The 27,245-nt window shown below is 41.0% G+C and overlaps 1 protein-coding gene across 2 annotated transcripts; it reads left to right on the top strand.

The window, feature by feature from the left end:
* The first annotated feature begins 1,287 nt into the window (after positions 1-1,287).
* Positions 1,288-27,030, top strand: waslb (WASP like actin nucleation promoting factor b). Of its 2 annotated transcripts, XM_072672826.1 has the most exons (11): positions 1,288-1,866; positions 10,989-11,123; positions 12,154-12,240; positions 13,116-13,212; positions 14,165-14,188; positions 17,260-17,440; positions 18,133-18,175; positions 19,720-19,873; positions 20,630-21,159; positions 24,823-24,931; positions 25,818-27,030. In XM_072672826.1, exons 1-11 carry the CDS (start codon positions 1,762-1,764, stop codon positions 25,877-25,879), a joined length of 1,527 nt encoding a protein of 508 aa, XP_072528927.1. In that variant the 5' UTR covers positions 1,288-1,761; the 3' UTR covers positions 25,880-27,030. The 2 variants fall into 2 exon arrangements, with proteins under 2 accessions (XP_072528927.1, XP_072528928.1); XM_072672827.1 differs by lacking the exon at positions 14,165-14,188.
* Positions 27,031-27,245: the final 215 nt, after the last annotated feature.

Here is a 27,245-nt window from a genome sequence, read left to right on the forward strand (position 1 = left end):
TTCTGTTCTTAGTTTAGCAGCTCAGTTATAAAGTGTCCAAGTCTTTTTTTGTTTGTTTGTTTATTCAATATGTCAGAATACACACAAGCATACATTAATAGTACCAAGTACCAATATTCTAAGTGACAGACTTCCATTACTTGTTAGTTACATTAGCTTTGTAGCTCCAGTGAAAAAACAAAAATGTCCACGATGATACCAATCGCCTCTGTTTTGGGGAAGAATTGTCATAATTGTGCAATTTTATTTGTAAAGAATGTTTTAACTAGCTATCACATAGTCAATGAATGTGTTTACAAGCACATCATATTTTGATAACTGCAGAAAATAGAAAATAAAAAAAACTCTGGTTTTACATGAGTCACTCAAAAATCTGATTTCTTTACCAATATACATGACATGCACTTTTACCATTGTATAGCAACTCTCCATTAAATTCAGCAACCTTTTGCCACTGTTTTCTGGACTCTTTTTATTGGCTCCAAATTTTATGGTTATATCATTGACATAAGCATTTGGTGTTATTGTTTCCCAGGACTGGATTGGAGTATGCAGCTTTTATGACCACTTGAATAATCAGGTAACTGCTGAAATCACACTTGATACGTAGTAATGCAAGCTATCAATTCAATTAATTCAATATCAATTATCAATCAATTCTGATTCATTCTGATTAATTATAGTAAGATATCCGACCTGTTGTAACTTGACCGTGAAGTAAAGGGAGCATGGACCCTAAAACAATGCACAAAGAAAGATGGGTGTAGTCTGTGAGTGGTGAGTATTAACCTGTTGGCTTAGTCCATCTACTCCACCTAGACAACACCACTTTTTTGGCTGACATTTAGTCAATGTTGGCAACCAACAATGTTTAGTAGAAGCTCAGCAGCACATTTCTTATAGAAAGTAGTGCAGAAAATGGCCCGAGGTGAGGTGGGGTGGGTGGGGGGTCCCAATATTCTCACATTGACCCTGTGAGCAGGTTCCATCTTTTTTTCTTTTACACAAGCTTAAAATAAGAAGCTGAATCAGACCGAATAATGAACTTTGCGTTGTTTGTTGCATATTTAAGTCAAGACCGTGCTGGTAATAACGCTGTAAGCGAGTCAAGTTCAGTCACGCACATGTGTCACGCGTTCCACCCATACTAACTAGACCTAGTCTTCCTCCCGTAGCCCCTCCCACCCCGTCCATTTTTGATTGACAAACTTCGTCAGCCTGTGTTGACTCGACGAGCCCCGCCCATTCGGCACCGACTCCGCCCACTCACTGCATTCCACATCCAAAACGCAGGCGCCTGCGGAACCATGTCCGCCTGACAGTAGTCGCTCGTGCGCCGCTGGTTTCGGTCGGAACCAGTCTGAACTTCGAACATCTCACCGCCTTCTTTCGGCCCTTTGCTATCAGGGGTTGACATCAACTGGCTTCTAACTGTGAAGACTATCGCCGTGCCTTTCCGTGTCATGCGCAAAGGTGGCGCTCCGTTTCTGCCATGTTGGATCAAGACGTGGATGGAGCGGAGTTTCCCTGAGTTTCGAGTCCTGAGAGCACCGCGGCTCCGGCGCTGCTCTTCCCTCGTCCTGTAACCGCCTGGAATAACTCAACCAAGAACTTCTCGCCTGTCTTCGGCCACCGCAAATCTAACAGAATGGGGTCTGGCCGCAGGTCGCGGTGATTACAGATCAATGACTACTTGATTTGCTGTTTAAAATTTCCCCGGCGTGATTTCGGACCGTCCTGTGCCCAATAGAGTCCTCAAAAATGAGCGGGCAGCCGCCGCAGAAGCGGCCCACAAATGTCGGCTCCATACTGCTCACAAATCAGGAGAATGACGTGCTTTACGGTCACCTGGGCAAGAAATGCACTGTAAGTTTACCCACCTTTACTAACCACCTAGCACTGCACCTAGCACTGCACCTAGCACTGTTCAACTTGTTCCTATGGCGCCGTGCTGAGGACACAGGCGCTTGTTTTTGTGAAAGCTCGTAAACCACCAGTCGTTTTGCTTTTTGTTGTTTTGACATTTTGCAACGTTAGCCGGCTAACTAGATTAGCTGTTAGCGGACCTAGCTCGTCTTTGGTCCCGTTTGTCTTACAAAAGTAAGATTTGTGTGAAAGTGTCTGGTCTGCCTCAGGGTTTGTGAGAGACTGTAGCTAGACTAGCTAGCTAATACTGCTGATAGAGACCCGGCCGCTAACTCGTTAGTGCTAGCTAGCTACCGTCAAAGTTAGCTAGCTTTCAAGACCTCCCTCGTCGGGAACGCCAGGCTTGTTTTTTTTTTCCGTGAGCCTCGGCCATCAACTCGTATGTTCAGCTGCATCCCAGAGGACAGACTTCGTTATTTGCGCGTCGTTGAGTCGTTTGGCCGTGGCTGGAAGTCGATAACGACTCCCAAACCAAACCGACAACGCCTCATCTTGCTGAAAGTGTGAGTTCAGTCCTGGCTACTTTAGCCAGCGCTGCCTCGTAATCCTCTGGCTCGCACAGCTTCAAAGCCAGTGGGTTATAAAAACAGACAGGTAGTCGTCCATGATCGAGATAGCTAGCTAGCTACAGTTTACAAGGAAATTAGAGGACTGTACAGAGTGTCAGGTGGTGGTAGTAAATATCCAGCTAGCTAACAGGCTGTCACGGTACCACAGAGCACACTAAGCCAGTCAGACCAGTCACCCCAGCTTCTGACAGGGGACGCTTCGCCACTCTCTCCGCCTCGCTGCCACATGGTTAAAGGTGTTGAAGGCGGTGGTGTCGCTGCTAACACCGTAAGCATCTAGCTTGAAAAACGGGCTTGGAGTATTGATTAACGATCAGCAGCTATACAAAATAAAAATAATAATTAAAGAAATAAAGAGAGTCGAGATCTAAACAGAGTCATTCTGGAGAAACTTCCCGAGTCATTTACTGCTGCATTGCAGAAAGCTGCTCGTGTGTACGTTTCTAATAATGCGCGGCCCGAGGCATCGTTTTAGGACGGATTGCGATATGAGGAGTTAATGATAGAGAGGCACCAATGCGCAAATGCTAATAAACAGAAAAACATATTGGCACCTGGTTCCTAATGCCAGGTGTGAGCTGTGGAACTGTGTTCTCTGAAATGAAGGCGCTCCTATTGGTTTTGGATGAGGTGGGGTGGTGATCACCCAACATCCTGACCTCACTAATGCTTCTGTTGCTCAGTGCAATCAAACCCTCACAGCAATGCCCCAAAATTCACTAGAAAACCTTCTGTGGATAGTAGAGACAGTTGCTCCAACAAAAGCAGGGTGGTTATGTATTTATTTATTTTAATCCTTGATTTCAGGAACACAAAAAAACAACGAATGAGCAGATGTCCCAATACTTTAGTCCGTATAGTGTACATTCGGGGTGTTTTCAGTTGAACAAATATTTGCTCATTGTCGATTAGTCTGCATGGCCAGTTTCTCTATAATGTAGCAATTCCCCTCAGACTATTGATTAAATGACGTCTTAAGCACTCGATTTATGCAGAAAATGTTATATCTGTGGATTCAGTGCTTTAAATGGGAGCTGTTTCTGGTGCTGGCCTGGAGTTAAAAATGTTAACCCAGGGCTAATATGAGTGTGTGTGTATATATATATATATATATATATATATATATATATATATATATATATATATATATATATATATATATATTACACACACACACACACACGTGTGCATATGTATGTATGTTACTCAGTTGTGATGCATTTGTTGGTTTGCAGAGGAAAGTTTGCCGTTATTGTGGGCTGGCTCTTAGTTTTATTTTGTTATACACCATAATCCATGTCATATATACAGTATTAAAACACTTAATTTACTCCAGCACTTTAAAATATTTATTCGATCCCCATCTGTACTGAATTGAGAGGCTCACAATAACCAATCCAGTATGATGCTCTGTATTACTGCACTCTTACAGCATGTTTATCTCACTGATGAGGCGCATGGATTGTACTCATACTAGTCTGATTGGTTGCTATCAAGCTAGATTCTGTTTTGTTCAGCCTAATCAACTGCTATCAGATTTTCCTTGCAGTGTACCGTTACATAACGTGTTGATACTCAAATTAGCCTCCCTTGGGGGCCTGGGGGATGGTGGTGATTGGGGTGGGGTGGGGTGGGGTGTTGTAAGCTTTTGGCTAAATGTACTTCCACCTTTACTGCCCCGCTTTACAAAATTGACCTTCCAGCTTGTGCTCATCCATAAGGCATCCAGGCTGGAGTTCCTCATTCCACTGAATTACCTGTGTTGTTTCAGTAAGAATAAGCGTGTGTTTCCAAAAGCAGAAACAGCAGATTACTTCCTCCTCGTTTGCAGCCAGTGCAAATCAGGCGGTCATGTGGTGCGTGTGCGCACCTGCCTGAAATCAGAACTGCCGCTGTCTCTGTAGTGCACATTCCTCCCACCATTTTATGAGAGGAGTCAAGGTATATTGTTCATTAACAAATGATTAGGCAAAAGGGATTCACTTTAAAGAACCTAACAGTGAAGAGAGTGAGCGAGAACCTTTTTTTGGTTCATGTCAATAACATAAACATACACCCCCCCCCCTCTCTCTCTCTTTTCCAGTCATTTTGCAGTTGGTATTCCCTCGATTCATGTTGCAACATGATCAAAAAGGGTGGGTTGCACCATGCCTCTGAAGGATAAGGGAGTCTCTCTTCAGCTCTTGTGTTAACAGAGTGACTGATCACTGTGGCATAGCAAGTGGCTTCTTTCACGAAGGAGGGGAAGAATAAGAATGAGGCTACGCTGCAGCACCAGCACCAGCAGCAGTGCTGCTACAGAAAGTGCAGTCTGTGATAGACTGACTGACTTCTGGGCTCAGTTGCTGCTGCCGCTGCTGGCAGAACAAGCTTCTCCTCTCCAGTGTGAATGTGAGGGGCACCTCTACAAAGCCACGCCCTTCAGTCTTCCTCTTGGCCACTAACCTAGCATTTTGCTTCATGCTTTGATCATTTTAGAGAAGTCCTGCTCTGTAATCTTACCCATAGTTTATTATTACCCCTCCTTACCTACATTTATGTATTTATGGCAGTCAAATAGAATGACTGAGATTTTTTTTTACTGCTGTTACATGCCATAATATTAAAAGACAGGGTGCCAATGATGTCTATCGGCATTCTGTTGAACAGTCTCAGGTGTGACAGCCTCAGATTTCATGTTTTCTTTAAGTTTTGATACTGCCAGTTAACCCATCCATTCATAGCTTTCCCCTAGTACTAGCATTGCTTCCAAAACTAGGAGTGTAAGGACTTAACACGTCTCCTTTGATATAAGCGATGCCAGCCTCTGCCTTTTTACACGCTCACGAGTAAAGTGCTGGTTCTCCAGCTCTTCTACACCAGCTAACAACCAACATCACATTTAGAGTGGGAGAGTGCAATCTAATGAGAGAGAGCGCGAGAGCTAGAGAGAGCGGACAATTGTGCTCTCTCAGACTTCGGCAACTAATGGCGAAGTGGCATGGCTCCCAGCACAGTCCCACAAGTACTTTGTGGTGTTCCAGTCTGGTGATATTTCTGCGAGGATCTGCACAACGCAGGCATCTTGTCTAAATGTTCACATTGGTGTTGACCAACATCCGTTAGTGTAATATGGACATATTCACTAGGGGGAGGAGCTTCCAACCAACGATCTTGTCAAGCAATTTCATAGAAGAACCACTTTCGTAGTGATGTGTGTAAGTTGGTGTGAGCGGGAATAACCTTTCACGTTACCAATTTAAAAGTTCTTCACACTCAACCATTTGTAGCACCGTTCTATTTAAGAGTGCAGAATGTAAAAGAACGAGCAACGAAAGAACATCTTTTGCTGCGCTGCACAGAATGACTCAAAGAAGGAGAATACTGGAAAAAGAAAGACTTACTTAACTACAGGCGTTCCTATTGAGGTGCTTGGAGAGTGTATTAATGTCTCATTAAATATCAGATGGCTGTGTTGATTTAATCCAGTCATGTCAAATTCCAATTAAGTTTTGGAAACCTTTCTGCTAGCTGTATAACTATACTTTCAGCTCATGATTCAGTTTGATTCACGATACGAAACAATATTGATCTTTATTTAAAATGTAGTTAATGATGACTGTATCTGTCTTCTTGCATAATCTCCTAATGAGTGTAGAGCTGGAAGGCGGGAGGATGTGATTTGCTGGAGTTTATTATAAAAATCCAAAAGAAGGGCATACACATCCCACCAGAATGAGGTAGAAATGGTGGCAAAATGTTAAGCTGTACATAACCTTTAGTACAGTGTTTCCTCCAGCCCCGGGAGGTGAATGTGTAAAGGTGCTAAAAGTACGCAACATTACATTTGAGGAATTGAAAAGTTCAGGGTCATAAAGCGCCCGTGTGTGTTGACACCGGTGTACGTACTTCCATTATAAACAAATGGGTTAGATATTTTCTACGTGGCATGGCTCATCTGGTGTGTGACAGGCTTTGCATTAGGTCTCAATTGTAGTTTTCAACTGACACCACTCTAGCTTTCTCTCTTCTCTGCTCTCCCTGTCTTGATTTGACTTGAAATTGATCATTTTAAAATTAAAAGCCCTCAGTAGAGTTGTGTAATTGTGATTTTATAAAATGTCAGAAAATTCTGAAGCAGCAGCGCAAACTTGGGGCAAGAGAAGCGTTGTAGTGCTAGGGGGAAATTCTGAGTGTTTTAAAGAGGAAATGGCAAAGCTTTCAAGATCCAGTTAGTTTTCCCTCGCCAGCTGAAGACGCGGTATAATACCTGTGACACCAGTCAGAAAGTCGTTGTTTTCTCAACCAGAGTGGTCTGATCTGACTTCAGTGGTTGTTCACATAGTTTAGGTTTCAGAGTGTCAGAGAGCATGTGATGTGATGTGACGTGACCGAATGCTATGCTTCGTGCTCAGAACAGCCAGGCCACTGAATGCGCTGAAGTGATGTGATTGGATCCTAGTGGTTGTGGTGAGGTCACTGTGTTTAACCCACACAGCATTTCTTCCATCGGTCAGTAAAGATCAGTCATAAACTGTGTGATAAGGGTCTTGTCACTGTGGCAATCTGAATGCAAATCATTCAATAGGACTTGGTGACTTGCAGTGGTTGGTGTAAGTGATATCAGCTAAACCACATTATGTCTGCTGTTGGGCTTTGGAGCTGAATAGAGTGATTTTGATATGGATCGCAGGAAATTTGATGGATTTCGGTAGATCATCTAAAGCGGAAGTTGGTGTGCCATGGAAGCCACAGCATAACCTGGTGATTATGAAACATTATTAATGTAAAATTGTTATATGTTGTCTCTAAACATGTCTGTAATTGCCTAGTATAGAACAGTTATTGAAGTGGGATGGCAAAGCTAAAAACTTTAAGCGGAAGCTCTGATCTCGCCTCTCCACCAAAATCCATTCATCTCATGGTGATCTGTGTTTTTCTTGAATCTTTATTTCTTATCTTTGCCATTGCATTGTAATGAGCTGAATAGCCACAGTTAAAGGTAGGGGCATAAGCAGCATTAATTATTAAATGTTTAGTGTTTGAGTGCTTAGTGAAGAGTTATTTGACAGCCTGCCCTGTGTCAACAGTCCAGGTTGGTGAAACTGGTGTAATGGTGTGAACAGTGTTTTCTTGGCATACGTTGGGCCTGTTAACAACATTTAGTCATCCCTTGTAAGCCACAGACTGTAACTGAGTATTGGTCCTGACTAGGGCTGCAACTAACGATTATTTTAATAATCGATTAATCTGTTGATTTTTTTTTTTTCTCAATGAATTGGATTAAACATACATTTCCATGTCTGTTTTAAAATAGAACAATGAATAACAGAGCAAATAAGTGCGTGCAATAATTCAATAATAATAGATTCATTTAAATTAAATGCTTTCATAAATTAAAATTAAATTAAATAATAAAGAAACATAAGTGCATTACTTATGCAAACACTGCACTACTTGGGAGTAAGGCAGGATAAATTGGCTTTAGTTTGTATGTAGTGTTTTCACTCATACTTATAACTTGAAACTTAATCATTAATTGCCACCATTGTGTACAAGTTACATGTTTTTATAAAGTTTTTATAAATCACGGTCATCGTCCAATTAACAAGCAAAAAATTTTAAATAATGAAAATGTATTAACATGTGCCGTGCTATGCCGGTTCGCATAGTGTGAGTGCGCCATTACGTTTCCTCACTTTAAAACAGAACAAACTCGGGATGTTGTAGTGACTTACCCTGCTGTTGAGCTCCCTTAACTCTTATGTGTGACTCCAACACGTTTCCCCTTCAGGTGCTGTATCATCATTGTGGCGCTCCCGTGCCAGGTCAAATCACTTTTGCGAAGTCTGCATGTTTTAGTTCCACTTTTTAGTTGTGTGAAGCATGAAGTGCTCCCACACTTTTAAGGATTTAAGCCGAACCGTCTTTTCTGAATTCATCTTGTTTCATTTTTTGGAATGTATTTTCTTCTTGATGTTAAACTTATTTTGAAGATTACTCCTCTGCTCCGGCTTGCTTCGTTTTCCCCAGCATAGACGAAGTGCCGCAGGTGACGTAGGCGGGTATGACGAGGCGAGTACCACATAAATCGTGCAACACAACGAACCGATAATGAAATTCTTGTCAACACTTTTAATAATCGATTATTATCAATTTTAACGATTCATTGTTGCAGCCCTATTGCTTACCATGCTCGTCCCTTCATGACCACAATTCATCCATCTTCTAACAACTACCTCACCATGATCATGGCACAAAGCAAAGGTCATCTCAAACTGGTTTTCATGAACATTACAATGAGTTCAGTTCTGTTTATACCTGGTCACTTCAGGTTTTAGCCACATGCTTTTAGACTTGGTGGTCAAATGCATATCCCATTAGACAGAAATACAGTTTAGTAGGATGGATTATGCAAATTGGCTTATTGCGTGGCAGTTATTACTGGTGTTTGGGTTGTACTGGGATTAGATTTGGTTGTGAAATGTGTCTTGGAGAGAGAGATTTGTTTACACTACCATTACATGTGGCTCAAATGCGTCTCAGATCAGCTCCTAAAGTGGCTTAAGCGACGGGATATGCATCTGTTTTATATGCATATAAGGTGCATTTTTATGTGGTTTACATTTATCCAGATATAATCCTGATACTCAGGATGCATAAAGTGACCAGGTGTAAATCCAGGTGTAGGTCCAATAGAGACCTGAATCCAATAGAACACTATTGGAATGTGGTGTGAAGAGGAGATTCACCACAAAGAAGTGCATCTCAAAAATCTGCAGGAATTACATGATGCAAGCATGTCAACATGATCCAGAATATCAAAGCAGTGGTTTTAACACCTTTTGGAGTCCGTAGCATGAAAAATTGAGGCTGTTTTAAGAGCAAAAGGAGACTCTATCCAGTTGTTGTGTAGTCTTCCAAATAAATAACTTCAAAAATCATCAAAATGATTATTTAGAATTTACAGAACACAGCACAAAAAATATTTATTTAAGATGGTAAACCGTTGTAATGGCAAGAAGACCTGAAATGGGGCTTTAGAAATGGACCACTCATCCACCAAGCAACCTGGACACCTACGTCCACTCGTTTCCTGCTTGTTCTCCCAGCGTCGCCACAAACTGGCCTCTAGGCTTTCATCTCCCCTGTTAATAGAGGCTTTGACGGTCTGCAAGGAGCCTTAAATTAGGCTAAGCATCCTGTGGTTGGGAGAGCTAGGGTGGGGGGGGGGGGCTACATTCTTGACCAGGCTCTTGGCAAGACCGCCTGCCTGTGCAGCTCTGCTGTCTGCTCATGTAAATTGGCAGCCTGTCTGAGAAACATCAGACCCTCAGCGCAGAGTTACCGTGGCGGTTGCCGTGCCAAGGATTTTTCCCCTTGGCTCACTGTATCAGCTGTTTTCTTTACAGCATTGAGTCATTCTTGCACACAAACACACACACACCGCAGATGCCGCAATGGGGAGTCCGAGTGCCCACTTGTTTCGGGAGAGACTCCTACTTGGTAGAAAACCAGAAAAGGACGGTGTGTAGCATTTTTCAGTTTGTTAGTCTTAGCAAAAACTGCTGATGTGTGAAGTCCTTTAGCTTAATTGCACACATGCACTTGGCCCATTTAAAACATTGTGCTGTCATAGGCAAAAAACATTAGGGCCCGGAAGTTCTCAAGGCTGACGCATCTGTGAAGACAGGGTAGAATGCTTTACACCATTATTACATTTGGATAATTGAAGAATGTTTTCATGATGTTAAGCTGAACTTGACCGAATCAGTGGAAATGACTGGGAAATATAGACATAATATATCACAAACATAATTTTGTGAATCGTTGAAGAATACCATTTGTGTATTTAGTGTTTCACTACACATCAGCATATCCAGTTTTGCTTTCAGTGATGCCTGGAATTGTCAAGATTCACATCAGGAGAAGACAGGTCCCTAATGTTGCCCAAGTTTGCTATCTTATGGGTGTGTTTAGGGCCATAGGCTTAGTGAAGGTGGCAGCATTAACTAGAACTTGACCCTGCAAGCCTCGGCTTAATACTCCACATCCAGGGACATTCGTATCTCATGACCAACTGAGAGAAAACAGCTGATGTCAGGCACTTTTCCTTTGATTAGCTGTTTTTGGGAGGGATTCTTTTTTTTTTGTTTGTTTGTTTTTGGACTAAACTGACAGTGAGCCACATTCATTATGGAAATTGCTTCCATTTTGGTGTCATAGTGCTGTTCCTCTTCATCAGTATCACACTGAATGATATTAGGAGTGTTAGAAGCTGTGCCATCATTAACATCATGATGATCATCTGTAGGGATTTTCGCAGATGATCTGAAGATGGGGACAAGACAAAAGACTCGTACACAGTAGTAGTAAACATGCAGGCACCATAGCTAATCCTGTGGCATCAGTCCTTGTGAATGTATTTGCTGGATGTAGATTTCTAAAGTGTGTGTGTGTGTGTGTGTGTGTGTGTGTGTGTGTGTGTGTGTGTGTGTGTGTGTGTGTGTATAGAGCATGTCTTCAGCAGTGGTGCAGGTGTATGCAGGAGACAGGAACTCATCCTGGGCAAAACGATGCTGCGGTGTGGCCTGCCTGGTGAAAGACAACCATCACAGATCTTACTTCATCAGGGTATACGATATCAAAGTGAGTATAGCCATGATATGATAATGAGCGGTTTCCAAGATGCTACACCCTTTGAATATATTTGTAAAATAGTAGTATTTACGTATGTTAATGTCGAAATCTGAAATATAGTGCTTTTTAGATCTAGTTCTAGGTATTTGAGATTCAGCCAGAAACATTTTCGTAAGGCTCTGTCTTTCCGACAAAATTTTCTTCTTTCACTTTTATTATTCTTTTTTTAATAAATCCCCACCTCGGAGCGTTTTGAAAAGCTCCATTTTCAGGGATGTATCGAGTTCATGTGGACGGGAGGCCGAAACGCAAACAACAACCTCTATTTTTAAATATTTAAAATATTTGAAGATTTAATTTTCTTGCAGCCCTCATTTGTATTATGTGATTACGTGTGATTCCTTGTTCCTTTATGGATAGCGTCAAGAATCAACATTAGATTATCACTGTGGGAACCTGGCTCAGCGGTTAGAGCTCCGGGATATCGATAACAGGGTTGTGGGTTCGATTCCCGGGCTCGGCAAGCTGCCACTGTTGGGCCCTTGAGCAAGGCCCTTTACCCTCTCTGCTCCCCGGGCGCTGGAGTTGGCTGCCCACCGCTCTGGGTGTGTGTGTGTACTCACTGCCCCTAACACGTGTGTGTGTGTGAGTGTGTTCACTACCAGATGGGTTAAATGCGGAGGACACATTTCGCTGTACAGTCCACACTGTACAGTGACGAATACGTGCACCTTTATCCTTTACCTTTTATCCTTTATCAGATACGAAACTTGGTGTTCTTCCTAGCTTCTCAGCTATTTTCTAAGTTAAACTGTAGTTTAGCAAAAAATATATTAATTGTTGTTTTTTGTTGTGTCGCATTTTGCAGAATATCTTTTATATCTAATATTAAATCTAAAACTGTTTGATTTGACTGGTCATTTAAATAGCAATGCAAGGTTTAAAATTCAGCCATGTGACCCCTGTCACACCTTGTTTGTGATTTCTGACTTTCATATCTGTAAATAATACCTTTTTTTGTTTTTAATCAATTTTGCAGGAAGGCAAAAACTTGTTTGAGCAGGAATTCTACAACGACTTTGTAATAAAGTGTCCCAGAGCTTACTTCTTGACATTTGCTGGAGATGTGAGTGCTCAGCCTTTGCACTAGCCTTCATTTTGAGATGTGCTTGTGTTTGTGTACAGAAAACACCAAAATGTTTGTGCCCCTGTGGCTTTCTGATAAGACTACAAAATGAAATGGAGTCTGAAAGAGACAGCAGTTGTATGTCACAGCTGTACTAAATTACATGCAAATTGATCAATCAGCCAACTTGGGCCTTCCTTGAAAAGAAAGTGAAGTGAAGTGAACTCTGAGCAGATAATGACTTGCTAAATTGTTTATGTATTTATTTATTTATTTTTAACTGCAAACATGAAAACTCCTAAGCAGTGCATTAGGTGACTAGTTCAGACTAGTTCAGATGTCAGTTTCATGTTGTGGGCTTTTACACACATTAACCTTACACACATTTCGCTCACCATTAGAAAGCCTTTGAATAGAGAAATCGACGATTAATGTTATTTGTAATGTTTATATTATGTTTAAGTTTATATACTTGTGTTAGGGGGAGGGGGTACTACTGAGTTGGTTGGGAAACTGGCTGCTCTTATATTTGGGGGAGAGAGGGGGGTCGCTAAAAGGTGACAAGTTTACATGTATGCGATTGATTGATCACATACAATTATAATCTTTATACATTAATCATTATATCTTTAAACATTATAACTCATCAAACCAGATGAGTGTTTTGGTGAACCTTTTATGGGAGTTAAATACATTTTAACCAATAATAAGTATCATCTTTAACAAGCATGTACCTGTGTGTTTTAATATGTTTTACTAACAGTAATATGTGTAACTAGTAATACAGTAACTAGTAATGTGTGTTGCTAGACGTATTACTGTAGAAATGCAATGCGAACTTTATTTGATTGTGATTTGTTTGGCTTTAAACACAGGCCTGTCAGATTGGCCTCAACTTTGCCAGTGAGGAGGAAGCCAAGCGCTTCAGAGAGGTAGCCAGCGGCCTTTTAACGAAACGACAGAGGAAAACTGGTATGTACCGATTTGACCTTGTGTCTGCCGTCTGTCCTGTTTATTGTAACAAATAAGGTTTGTGTGTGTGTGTGTGTGTGTGTGTGTGTGTGTGTGTGTGTGTGTGTGTGAGAGAGAGAGATGTAAATGCCTTATTAGTATGCATACCAAATGCGACCTTAGAGCAAGCATATTCTTGCAAAAACAGATGGACTGTCTGATTGATATGTTAATGTTTTTTTAGGGTTGTAGTAGCTTGTAGAACCTAATTGCAAAATATGGTTCACAACAGGAGTGACCGTTTGCACCTGTTTACCTATAATGAATCTTAAATGTGCTGTAAGTGTTTTTGGCACTGATTTACAAGGTTACTTTGATTCTGACTGATTGCCAGTCATCTCACACATCATTGACATAGGCCAAATATGGAATTATGGCTGGAACTGTACCTTGTTGCCAAGACTTATGACCTGTCCTTCATATTCAGTTCACTGTGTGCATGTAAACATGGCTAATCTCACTCTCTATTCTGATGCTTGCTTAAAAAGTGATCTTCCTTTGTATGTGTGCATCTCTAACACTCTCTAATGGAGCCTTCTACTTCTTCAAAGTTCTTGGGACTTGCTGGGGACCTACCAGCAGAGCCTGCTTCTGATTAACTCTACTTTTGAAGCGTATTGTGCTTTAACCACTTCCTCAATGTTGGTGTGTGTCTCTCTCTATGCACTTCTCCTGATTCAGCCTGCTACGCTGAAAACGGCCAATCCATCCCCACACAGTCTCCTTACTTGTGATTTGCTCAATAACCTTGTGCACTGCCTGCACACTAATTAGAACATCTTGCTTTTACAGTTTATCGCAGTGTTCAAACTGACCGCCTCACTTCCTCTCCTGCTAATTAACAGCAACAGAACACCTGTTTCAGTCATGCCAAAATAATAACAGCACATTTTAATTTTTTTTTTTTTTTCAGAAAAAAGACGTGATCCACCAAATGGTAGGTTCCATTTTACTTGATGAATTGTCAAAAAAAAAACTGGTGGAGTGATGCATAGATTTCATTTACAAACTCCTCCCCCAGCTGTTTTTTTCTTTAAAGTGCTGCAGTGCTAGTTAATCCTCTCATTGGAAGCAATCTTGCCACCATATGTAACCTATTTGATGTAGCCTTCCAGTAGTTCTGCTGTCAGTTATGGCATAAAGTCCCCCCTGTAGCTGGTATGTTCAGGCTAGTAGTCTGCTTCCTTTTGGTCTTTGTCTTCTAAAAGAGTTTCGTTTGTCAGCCTTTGATCCTAGTAGACCTACTCGAATGCAGTAAAGCAGTGCTCCACAGTGGTTGCACGCTGTAAAATAGGGGTTGATGGCCATGTTCCTGAACTGGCGCCTAGTTGAAACATGTGATGTGTCGAGCACAAACACACACACAATTCCCCCCCCCCCCCCCCCCCATTTCCTGACATAACCTCCTGCTGTCACACCCTTGTCCGTGTCGGATGTGGTCTGGAAGAGCCTTCGTGGCTCTCTGGCCATAAATATTAGGCTCCCGGGTTAATCACTGTAAGAGGATTTTCTCTCTCTCAGCTGTTAATGTAAATTCCTCCCCTCCATCTACTGTGTTGAGCCTCTGCTTTAATTGAAGGGTGGACAGGGAGAGTGAGAACTGGACCACTGCCAGTTGCAGAGGGTATTTTGGGCAGTGTCATAGTTTATTGACCACATTTCTGTGGGGAGTGTTTGGAGTGCTTGACATAATTGTTATTAAAATAAAGAAAGTCAAGGACTCTTTACAAAAGTCTATGTAAAACCGCATTAAAGACTGCTCATATGGTTGTTCATAGAACCTTTTAAACTACGGTTCTATATAGCACCAAACAGAACGTAAGGGGAGGTGATTTGCATGTTTTTGACATCCAGGTTCTGGTGCAGCAAAACATCCCTAAAGTTCTTACTTTAAAAAGAAAGTTGCTGTAGAAAAAGTTTCTTACTCTGAAAAGCAATTTTAGGTTTTCGGGAGACTTAACAAGTCCCATGTCGGCCAAAACGTTCATAAGCCAAAAGTTTTTTTTTCTTGTATTTAATCTGGTAGTTTTTCTTTACATTGTTTCACAGTTCCATAATGGGTGGACCAATAGAAATGCTCCAAAATTACTTTTTTTTATAAAATCTTTTCACATTGACTTAAGGCTTTTTGACCTTTTCCCTTTTGGAGATATAAGATTTTTTCTGCGACTGCAACAATATGGACGTGGGATGTCCCTGAGTACATTCAACATACATGCGTTATGTGAGTGAGCATTTCCACCTCTAGGTTATGCAGCATTGCCTTCTTTGTCAGAACCCTTGACACTTTTCATTGCATTGAATGTGGGCCTATAAGGGGAATTGGCTGAAGGCCTCTCTCACATTTTTGTGTATGTGTGAAAATGGCTCTGCTTCTAGACATACATCATTTGCCTACAACTGAACAGTGGGCCACCATGGTTGGAGGCAAGCTTTGTTCTGCATCAACTGGAACTGCTTGTTTTTGATGAGTGAAGGAGCATGCTGGCTTCCTCATTCTCCTCTGTAATATAAATAACACTGATAATAACACTGTTTTTGCTTTGGAGGTGGACGGTCACAAATATCTGAGTAGAAGCACAGATAACTCCATGTAATAACTTCTCTACTGTAATAACTGCTCTCTAGTGTGTTGTTGCATCAATATTAAATAAATTTATTTCAAGTCTGAAGCACTCAAAAATAAGTGATTGGAAGGAATTGATATGTTAGTTAGAAGAACACAGGTTTGTTCACACTCCAGACACTGAATTTGTTTAGTTCCACCAGCAGCTCGCCAGATTTACTTGTTGGAGGCAGGGTTACATGTCCAGTGAGCAGTTCTGAGCTGAGCGAAGTCTATTTCGACTGTTTTTCTGGCACATTTAGTAGACTACTTCATCCAGGTTTGCTTGCTCGCCCCATTTAATTGAACTAAGCATGTCTCTGAATTTCCAACTATGGTGGGCTTGGTTTGTCTTCAGTGTGTGACTTTACCAGTTTACTACATACCGTCATACCGTCAACATTTTTAAATTGTTAAAATGCTTCCCAACAATGCTACCTTACCAGTCTAAAAGGAAACAGGAGATGCACAGAATATAAAATTACCAAAATCATGAATCGTTATGTTGGATAAAGCTCTGGTAGAGATTTTTGTAGAGTCTGTCTATAAAACTGTAAATAATCAAGGAATGATTTTTGGCGTCCAGAACTTTCTTCTGTCTAGACGAAGATGGTATCCTTTCCACAGCCTCTCATTATGTTTAAAAGAAACTGAGATTTGCTGTGGATTACATCTGGCTGAACAGTTACGTAAAGCCAAAGGGCCTCGCGTAATTTGCTGGGATTAAGGGAGCCAGAACCTCACAGCTGGGCGTTGGCTTCCAGCTGCTGGAGGGGGCGGAACCGAAGTGCTCTGACCTAAAGCGGCACTTCCTGTGAGATTGCCTTTACTGCGAACTCTGCTGTGGTCCACAGAGAGTGCATGCGCCACCGCCACGGCCACCTGCAGAGGCAGCAGGCAACAAAATCTGGCAGAGCCCTGTGCTCCACATAGCGCCATCGAAATGATGTTCTGCACCACCTTCCTGTCTGCTCCCTCTGAAGAGCTGCTGGATGGAGGGTCAGAGTTGGGCAGTTGCCTCACGCTTTTGCACTGCCTGGTGCTCCCACAGGACGAGCTTTGTGCTTCGCTTTCGGAGCCTGCTGCCCGCCTCTCCCTGAGCCCCAGCGAGCACTCCTGCGGGGTCATGGGTAAAGTTCTGCTGAATGCCAGCTTGGGGGCCGTGGATGTCGGAGGGCCGGGAATGGGTGGTAGCGAGTTTAAAATGCTGCCTGGCTCTCTAGAGCAGGAGGATGAAGGTAGGTCGCTCAGGCATGGACTTGTTTCACATGTTTAAATGTGGTTTATGTGAGGATTTTGTTCTTCAGTGGCACCAAGCGAGTGGACGTTCTGCTGTAGGAGGTGGCCCTTTATAAAAATAGATTCAATAGTTCATAGGGTTAACGTTCTGTTTTTGCTTACAGGACCCACTTTACCAATGGCAACGGTGGACATCAAGAACCCAGAGATCAACAGTTTTCGCTATAACAACAACTCGCAGGTCAACAGCAACCTGCACAGCAACTTCAGAAAAGACAAGGGCAAGGCCAAGGGCAAGAAGAAGAAAATATCCAAAGCTGAAATTGGGACACCTAGCAATTTCCGGTGGGTCCCGTTGTTCTGTTTAGTGTGCATTTGGCAGAAATGCTGTAGCTGAATAATGTTGTCATATCGGACAGCTCACTCTACAAGACCTCTGAAGACCTTGTGGTATCTAGTACAAAGATGATGGTAGCAGACCCTTTATTCTTGTTGTCTTATTGTAGCAGGCGAATTTCTTTTATTGTTCCAAGGTCCACTTCCGGGGACTGTTTGTCCATTGATTTGATTTGACTTGACTTGACTTGAAGCCCAGACTTGAAGTCTTGCAGGTTATGGAGATGCTCTTACCCAGTGACCATGGCCATAATGATTTTTTTTGTGTCAAAGGACAGTTGTTATGAAGTAATCAAAGTTTTTCCACTTTGTCTTTATAATGTTTAGGCTTATCTGTGTTAGTGCATTAAAGGCCTCTAATTCGTAGTGACCGATGTTTACAGCACATTAATTCCTGGACGAAACGTACTGTACGAGATTCCTCCTAATCCAAAGTAATATGTCCCTCAAATGAGTGCCCACCCTCTGTAATCTGGAACCTGTGCTTCAGGAATCGGGTTAAAAAACTATATGAGGCTGCTGCACCACAGTGTATATTGCTTGATGAAGACTAGATTTGACCCTAATCTTAAACTCAGCCTGATCATCTATGGGTTTTTTTTGTTTATTTGTTTGTTTGTTTTTTTCCTTCCCCTTTTTAGGCATATTGGGCATGTAGGCTGGGATCCCAACACAGGATTTGATGTGAGTAATTTTGCAACAATGTCTGCTCTGATGCCTTCAATGCATAGCAGCAGTCTAAAAGGCGAAAACGTTACATGCCATGTGCAAGGCCACTGATGCCTGGATCCCTCATATGCAGGCACATTTGTTTACTGGAAAATGATTCAGAAGAGCTTTTGTGTGGAAGTCATCTTCCTATATTACACAATGAGATTTGGAGAAGGACAAAAAATGACCGCGATCATCATAATCCAAACAGTCATACTCAAATGAAAAAAAAAGGATAAAGTAGTTCATTGAGTTTTTTTTGTTGTTTTTTTTGTTTGTTTGTTTTTTTTTACGTCAGATATGCAGGGATGATTTTTATATATATATATATATATATATTTTTTTTTTTTTTACAACCCTGAGTAGGAGATTATTTAAAGGAGATTTATTTAATTTTTACTCTTGGATTTATAAAATATGTGATTTCAGTGCCTGGATTAGAGCCAGGGACCAGGGGGATCAACACATGAATGACGTTCTCATAGTTGTATGTCAGCATGTTTGTTTATACTGCCATATTTTGCGTATTCCAGGACCAGAATAGTTCATGAATTTAAATAATACTAATACTGCTTACTAGTGTATGTGTACGGTTTGTGTAATAGAAAATCATGTTCATAGAAAAGCTTTGGCAATAGACTGGGATACCCAATACCAAGCATTAGCTCAAGACGTATAAGGCCAACCAGACTTTGTACCTTTGGGATGAGTTGGAGTGGCTCTAGAACTAGTCCAGAACCAATCACCCAACATCAGTGCCTGACCTCTGAATTCTCTGAATTCTCCCAGCAGTTTTTCTGCTTCTAGTGCAAAACCTTTCTGGAAAAGTAGTGGTTGTTACTGCAGTGTTAATTCCCTCAATAGCAGAGAAGACAGTGAGCACGTGTCCACAAACTTATGGACATGCTGTAGTTACTCTACATCAGTCTTTCTAAAATCTCATTGCTTTATATAAACTGAGCTGTCACAAATCAAAAGTCCCTGGTCCTCCACAAGATGGCAATGCAGAAACAGCAGTGTTTCAGTCAAGGGTTACATGAATCAGGGTGTCCGTTTAATATACCAAAATAAACTTTGGTCAGACAAATGCAATTTCATTCATATTAACCCATTCATATGCACACACAGCTTGTCCAGTCCCAATAGAATAGGACTCTCTGGAGCAGATAAACAGGAACCTATTGACACTGTGCCTAATGCCAGGTGTGGGCTACAGCTCCCAGCACTGAGCTGTGGAGCAGTTCGAACTATGTTCTCTGGAATGATTGGTGATTTAGATGACACTTTCACCCCACATCAATCCAGTGCAGTGCTGGCCAGGTGCTCATTAAATCCACCAAAATAAACTTTGGTCAGACTAATGCAGGTCAATCTTTAACCTGTTCATATTATTGATTTGCTTGTGTGTTTCTAATGTATTGCAAGGTGATATGTAACTGTATAATAGTGTTTTGAATTTAGGGTTTTACCTTACATAGTTGATGATGATATTGACTTGATTGCTTGGATATTTTCAGCTTAATAACCTGGACCCAGAGCTGAAGAACCTCTTTGACATGTGTGGCATTTCCGAAGCCCAGTTAAAGGATAAGGAGACGTCGAAGGTCATTTATGACTTCATCGAGAAGAAAGGCGGAGTAGAAGCTGTGAAAGATGAGCTCCGAAGACAAGGTAAGAGCTTCTCTCAGATTGCGGGTCTATGATACTTAATCATTTTAGAAACTATACAATGTCTTCAGTCATTGTCTTCGTTTTCGCACAGATTTGCAGTGACGAAACTTACCGTAGGTGTGTGCGCTCACAACTGCAAATGAGACGCTGTTTTTTGCTTTCCAGCATCTTTGGCATTATTGACTTCCAGGTTGTGGCCTTCATTATAGATGGACTTTATGTACATTCTTAAATTGGTCATGAACATGAGGTCACTCTTGAGGTCCTAGGCTCCTCAGTTTGTTCAGAGTTATGCCTACAGGTCTGATCTTACAACCAATCTGATATCGTAGCATTCCAGATTCACTGTGAATCTTTTTAAGAATATGGACAGGCAAGCTTCACTTTCACAGCTTACCTGTAGTAACAGGAGGCTGTTTTCTAAAATAGAGTTCCAGCTCTGTTGTCCTCTCAGAATGAGGTCCTGTATTGACTTTCAGTACAAAGGGTGCTCCTTTTTGTGCCATGTTGGTGCTTTTGAGCATGGGTATGCATTTTGCTGTTTCCTTTAAGAAACCCCCCTAAGAATATTAGGTTAGAAAATATGCATATGCTCCAAATGTTTGGACATCTCTTCTAATGATTGCATTTAAGTTGCACACTTTAACTTTATATTTGTATTTTTTTTTTATTCATTATTATTGTTAAAGATTTATACTGATTGTTAAATATACTTAATTGTATTTTTATTTTTTTCTCGTTGTCTTCTTTCTCTAGCCCCTCCTCCTCCCCCTCCCTCCAGAGGTGGCCCGCCTCCCCCTCCACCTCATAGCTCAGGGCCCCCTCCTCCACCCCCTTCTCGAGGCAGAGGTGCACCACCCCCACCTCCTCCATCCAGAGCTCCCTCCTCCGCACCTCCTCCTCCTCCGCCTTCCAGACCAGGTATGGGAGTGCCACCACCTCCTCCTCCCAACAGAGGACATATGCCTGCCCCTCCTCCGCCTGCGTCTGCCTCCGTGGCCCCACAGGCACCTCCTCCTCCACCTCCTCAGTTCTCTGGCGGAGGAGCACCTCCGCCTCCTCCTCCTCCACCTCCACCACCAGGACCACCTCCACCTGCACCTCCTCCACTCCCAGGTGTTGAATCAGGGGAGAGCCTGCCGGCGGGCGGTAAGTCTGCTCTGCTGGAGCAGATCCGAGAGGGGACACCATTGAAGAAAGTGGAGCAAGGGAACAAGCAACCAGTGAACAGCGGTGGACGAGACGCACTCCTAGACCAAATACGGCAGGGCATCCAACTCAAAACTGTGAGTGCATCTTTCAGATGGTTTTGGCTGTGTCTGAACAATTATACTAATGTACACATACCTTGTATTTTTATGAAATTGAAGCTAAATTAAGGCATTAGGTTTGGAATAAAAAAAATATATACTTGCAGCTACAAATTGCATGTATAGGATATGTTTAGCAAGACCATGCTGTTGTAGGGGAAAGTTTGAATGACCTCATTGTTTGGGTATGTTACCACCATGTGGTTTGGAATATGTTCAAGCACAACAAAATATTTTTTAAAACTTCAGTGTTGGAAAAAGAGCAGTCTTATTTGAGTAAACTTTGATGCTTCAGAACTTTAAATGTCAAACGGCAATACCAGAAACAACTCAAATGATGATGGCTAGGCCTGCAACAACTAATTGAAGACCATCTATAATAAAAAAAAATTGTTTTTGATGTCATTTGTGACAGGACCAAACAAAGAAAAATCAGAATGTGCAATGCAGGGCTCTGTAGAAGCCAAAAGTGAAAAACAGCTCTGTTATACTTCCATAGTTTTTTTCCCTTTTGAATGAAAAGGCTAAATACAGTTTCCATTCTGTGGCCTCTTTAAGAATTTGAATAGCAGAAATAATTCTAATAATAATACAAATAACCAAATATAGGGAGTACATACAGTGTGTGCATAATTATTAGGCAAGTTGTATTTGAGAGGATTCTGTTTATTATTAAACAATAACTATGTTCTCAATCAACCCAAAAGACTATTTTTGGAAGTTGGAGTTGTTGTTTTTTTAGATTTGGCCATCTTAGGAGGATATCTGTTTGTGCAGGTAACTATTACTGTGCAGAATTATTAGGCAACTTAATAAAAAACAAATATATTCCCATCTCACTTGTTTATTTTCACCAGGTAAACCAATATAACACAACATTTAGAAATAAACATTTCTATCATTCAAAAACAAAACCAAAAATAAATCAGTGACCAATATAGCCACCTTTCTTTACGATGACACTCAAAAGCCTTCCATCCATAGATTCTGTCAGTTGCTTGATCTGTTTACGATCAACATTGCGTGCAGCAGACACCACAGCCTCCCAGACACTGTTCAGAGAGGTGTACTGTTTTCCCTCCCTGTAGATCTCACATTTTATGAGGGACCACAGGTTCTCTATGGGGTTCAGATCAGGTGAACAAGGGGGCCATGTCATCATTTTTTCTTCTTTTAGACCCTTACTGGCCAGCCATGCTGTGGAGTATTTGGATGCATGTGATGGAGCATTGTCCTGCATGAAAATCATGTTTTCTTGAACGATACCGACTTCTTTCTGTACCACTGCTTGAAGAAGGTGTCTTCCAAAAACTGGTAGTAGGTCTGGGAGTTGAGCTTCACTCCATCCTCAACCCGAAAAGGTCCCACAAGTTCATCTTTGATGATACCAGCCCATACCAGTACCCCACCTCCACCTTGCTGGCGTCGGAGTGGAGCTCTCTGCCCTTTACTGATCCAGCCTCGGGCCCATCCATCTGGCCCATCAAGAGTCACTCGCACTTCATCAGCCCATAAAACCTTAGAAAAATCAGTCGTAAGATATTTCTTGGCCCATAAAACTTGACGTTTTATCTTATGTTTCTTGTTCAAAGGTGGTCGTTTTTCAGCCTTCCTTACCTTGGCCATGTCCTTGAGTATCGCACACCTTGTGCTTTTTGATACTCCAGTAACGTTGCAGCTCTGAAATATGGCAAAACTGGTGGCAAATGGCATCTTGGCAGCTTCACGATTGATTTTCCTCAATTCATGGGCAGTTATTTTGTTATTGTTCAACACGTTTCTTGCGACCCTGTTGGCTATTTGCCATGAAACGCTTGATTGTTCGGTGATCACGCTTCAAAGTTTGGCAATTTCAAGACTGCTGCATCCCTCTGCAAGACAACTCACAATTTTTGACTTTTCAGCGTCCGTCAAATCTCTCTTCTGACCCATTTTGCCAAAGGAAAGGAAGTTGCCTAATAATTAAGCACACCTTATATTGGGTGGTGATGTCATTAGACCACACCCCTTCTCATTACAGAGATGCACATCACCTGATTTACTTGATTGGTAGTTGGCTTTCAAGCCTATAGAGCTTGGAGTAGGACAACATGTATAAAAAGGATGTGATCAAAATACTCATTTGCCTAATAATTCTGCACACCGTGTAGTGTCTACTTGAGCTGCATAGTAACTGTATAGTAGCTGTTTGGATTGTTTTGATATACAGGTGTTGGTCATAAAATTTGAATGTCATGAAAAAGTTGATTTATTTCAGTAATTCCATTCAAAAAGTGAAACTTGTATATTATATTCATTCATTACGCACAGACTGGTATATTTAAAGTGTTTATTTATTTTAATTTGATGGTTATAACTGACAACTAATGAAAACCTCAAATTCAGTATCTCAGAAAATTAGAATATTACTTAAGACCAATACAAAAAAAGGATTTTTAGAAGTGTTGGCCAAGTGAAAAGTATGATCATGTACAGCACTCAATACTTAGTTGGGACTTCTTTAACCTGGATTACTGCAGCAATGTGGCGTGGCATGGAGTCGATCAGTCTGTGGCACTGCTTAGGTGTTATGAGAGCCCAGGTTGCTCTGATGGTGGCCCTCAGCTCTTCTGTATTGTTGGGTATGGCGTATCGCATCATCCTCTTCACAATACCCCATAGATTTTCTATGGGGTTAAGGTCGGGCGAGTTTGCTGACCAATTAAGAACAGGGATATCATGGTCCTTAAACCAGGGACTGGTAGCTTTGGCACTGTGTGCATGGAAAATGCAGCAGGAAGCATGAAGTGCTCTAAAACTTCCTGGTAGACAGCTGTGTTGACCTTGGACCTCAGAAAACACAGTGAACCAACACCAGCAGATGACATGGCACCCCAAACCATCACTGACTGTGGAAACTTTGGACCTCAAGCAACGTGGATTCTGTGCATTTCCTCTCTTCCTCCAGACTCTGGGACCTTGATTTCCAAATGAAATGCAAAATTTACTTTCATCAAAAAACATAACTTTGGACCACTCAGCAGCAGCCCAGTCCTTTTTGTCTTTAGACACAGAGCTCTATGAACAGCCAGCCTCTATAGCAATGACCTTTTGTGTCTTCCTCTCATTGTGCAAAGTGTCAATGGTTGCCTTTTGGACAACTGTCAAGTCAGCAGTCTTCCCCATGATTGTGTAGCTGGACTGGAGAGACTGGAAAGATTGTGTGAATGGACTGAGAGAGAAAAAGGCCTTTGCAAGTGTTTTGAGTTAATTAGCTGATTAGAGTGTGGCACCAGGTGTCTTCAATATTGAACCTTTTTACAATATTCAAAGTTTCTGAGAAACTGAATTTGAGGTTTTCATTAGTTGTCAGTTATAACCATAAAATTAAAAGAAATAAACTCTTGAAATATATCAGTCTGTGTGTAATGAAAGAATATAATAGTTCCACTTTTAGAATGGAATTACTGAAATAAATCAATAATCTTTCTCATGATAATTTTATGACCAGCACTTGTATGATAGAAAAGTGTCTTACTGCTCCTTCTTGAGTGGTTTGCTAGGGGCTTTCAATTAAAAAATATGCCCTCGCAGATGACTTTTGTTTTATTTATTTATTTTTAATAATAATTGTGTTACTGACTCGTTGGTATTTTATAGGTGGGAGATGGACCTGACCCATCCCCACCAACTTCAGCACCCTCAGCTGGAATAGTTGGAGCTTTGATGGAGGTCATGCAAAAGAGGAGCAAAGCAATCCACTCTTCAGGTGTGTAACATTTTCTGTGTGTTAAAGGGGGGATCCCCATATGTGTGTTCCACTCTGTACAGAGAGGTGGAACCAACACATTATACATACTCTCCGTTCTTAAGGATATTTTTCCCTTTTTAGAGTTAAACAGTAGAAAATAGACTTGATTTAATTTAAGTTCATTTCTAAAAAAAAAAAAAAAGAAAGAAAGAATCAGTTTGACTGTTTAGCTTGGATTGGATAGAGAGATTAAAAAAAAAATGTATTGCTGTTATTGAATGAATAACTCATAAGGGTTTGTAAACAGAAAGTAATTTTTTTAATGTTTACATTTTTTGTATTACCACCCCAACATAACAAAAGTCTTAAACTGGTTAAAGCAGAATGTACCGTTTTTGTACGTAGGCTGCATGTAGGCCTAATATAATAACACTGGCTTGAAAAGCTAGAAGATCTCTGAGTTTATTTGTATGAATATAGATAGCTTTGTCAAATAGTAAATGACTCCGGCATTGTGGTATGAAATGATAAGTGTTTAGATCTAAATAAATACAATATCACTTTTCGATAAAGAACATTTCCCTATTTAGAAATGCATAGATTGCTCTGACTCAGTCGTCTGGCTGATGTGGTTAAAGTTACTCGAAGCTTCACATCTGCCCAGCTCTCCAACATCCAGGACGTTACATATGTGAACCGCCTTTTCAGTTACCATATTCATATGTATCCCAGACATTGACGTGTGCCGATAATCATCACCATTCCATTCGTTTCATCTTAGCTCATTAACCACATCGTTGAGGCCATGCGCCAGAACTTTGATGATATATGGAGTATATAATGTTTCACGTTGGGCCAACCATTCAAAATCCATATCTAATGTCATCTTCTGTTCTATTTACAGATGAAGATGAGGATGATGATGATGTTGAGGACTTTGAGGAAGATGATGAGTGGGATGACTAATGACACTACAGCACCCCCACCACCACCCCCAGACCAATTAAGACACTAAAATAGTTCCCATCTCTTAATCTTAATGAATAATAATGTAAATGGTCAGCTGATTGCTGTATGTTTTGTTGCCTTTAAGCTTTTTTTTTATTATTAATCTGTGCAATACCTCATTTCATCTGGTTTGTCATGTTTTTTTGTGTTTTTGAATTAGCGTGCAATTTTACATCAAGTCTTCTCGATTTGTAGAGTTGAATGTTGACATTTTTTTTCCATCATTCATAGAAGGGAGGTTCAAGGAACAAAACTACGAACATTGGTAATGTTGATACTTGTTATTGAAAGTGAGAACACTATTTTCATACCTTACTCTTCTGTACCATACATTTTCTAATTCAGATCCTAGTTTAGCACCATTATTTTCTTAAAGGAATCTGCTTTTTGGAATATTTAGCCCCATGGCTGATTTGTAAATCTACTCAGAGTTTAAGTCTGTTATATTTTTGCACGAACTGAAAGAGATAAAAAAAAATGCATCTGCTAGATGAACACTAGAGCAATATCATGGTGATATCTCCAAAAAAAACAAAATAAAACAAAAAACTACAACTGAGAACTTGCTCTAACATGCTTTAGGACTCACTACAACATAAGATACTGGCAAAACTACGGCTATTGCCCTGGTTGTGTTTCCGACTTCTTTTTATCAGCCAGAGATCCAGATCATTTTTGCGTATGTTTTTTTTTTTTTTTTTTTTTTTTTTTTTTTTTTTTAGGCGTTCAGTCAATGGATGGTTTCTTTTAATCAAGTCGATGTTCATGTATATGGAAAACACAGAACCGTTTCAGACATCCTTACAGTTTGAAGCCTTCATTTATCCTACTAATGGAAGTTGTGCTGTTGGTGATGCTTTACTAACTCTTCATGCAGATGCCAGTCAAAAGGCATGATTCTAATAACTGCAGGTTAAATGCACTGGCAAGACCACAGGACATTTAGTCATAGGACTATACTGTTTTTAACAGGATAATTAATTCCTTTTAATGTGTTTTTTTTTGTCACCTGGGGATGAGATTTGCCTCAAAACAACACAGAACATTGGGAAATAGGATGGAACAAGATTTATTAAAATTGTACACTCCAATAAATGTTATTTCCAGTATCTTCGGGTGTGTGTAATGATTTGCATGGCTCTCATCAGAAGCCCTTCATATAGCACCACCTATCAAAGCCAATATCTTGGTCAATTAAAAGTAAAATTTACATATTAGGCAGCACATATTTCATTCAGGATGATTTTGAGTGTGCTCCTTACCCAAACTAGCCAGTCTACCTCATCTTTACGATAGATGTGCATGTCAAATATTGTATTAGAAA

Source organism: Salminus brasiliensis, chromosome 2 (genome assembly GCF_030463535.1).
Source record: "Salminus brasiliensis chromosome 2, fSalBra1.hap2, whole genome shotgun sequence".
Taxonomy (NCBI): domain Eukaryota; kingdom Metazoa; phylum Chordata; class Actinopteri; order Characiformes; family Bryconidae; genus Salminus; species Salminus brasiliensis.

Bases quoted from the DNA above. Each gene is read 5' to 3' on its own strand.
- waslb (XM_072672826.1), top strand. From the start codon at position 1,762: ATGAGCGGGCAGCCGCCGCAGAAGCGGCCCACAAATGTCGGCTCCATA. The intron at 14,189-17,259 runs GTAGGTTCCATT...TTTTGCTTACAG, and splicing joins AAGACGTGATCCACCAAATG to GACCCACTTTACCAATGGCA. The intron at 19,874-20,629 runs GTAAGAGCTTCT...TTCTTTCTCTAG, and splicing joins AGATGAGCTCCGAAGACAAG to CCCCTCCTCCTCCCCCTCCC.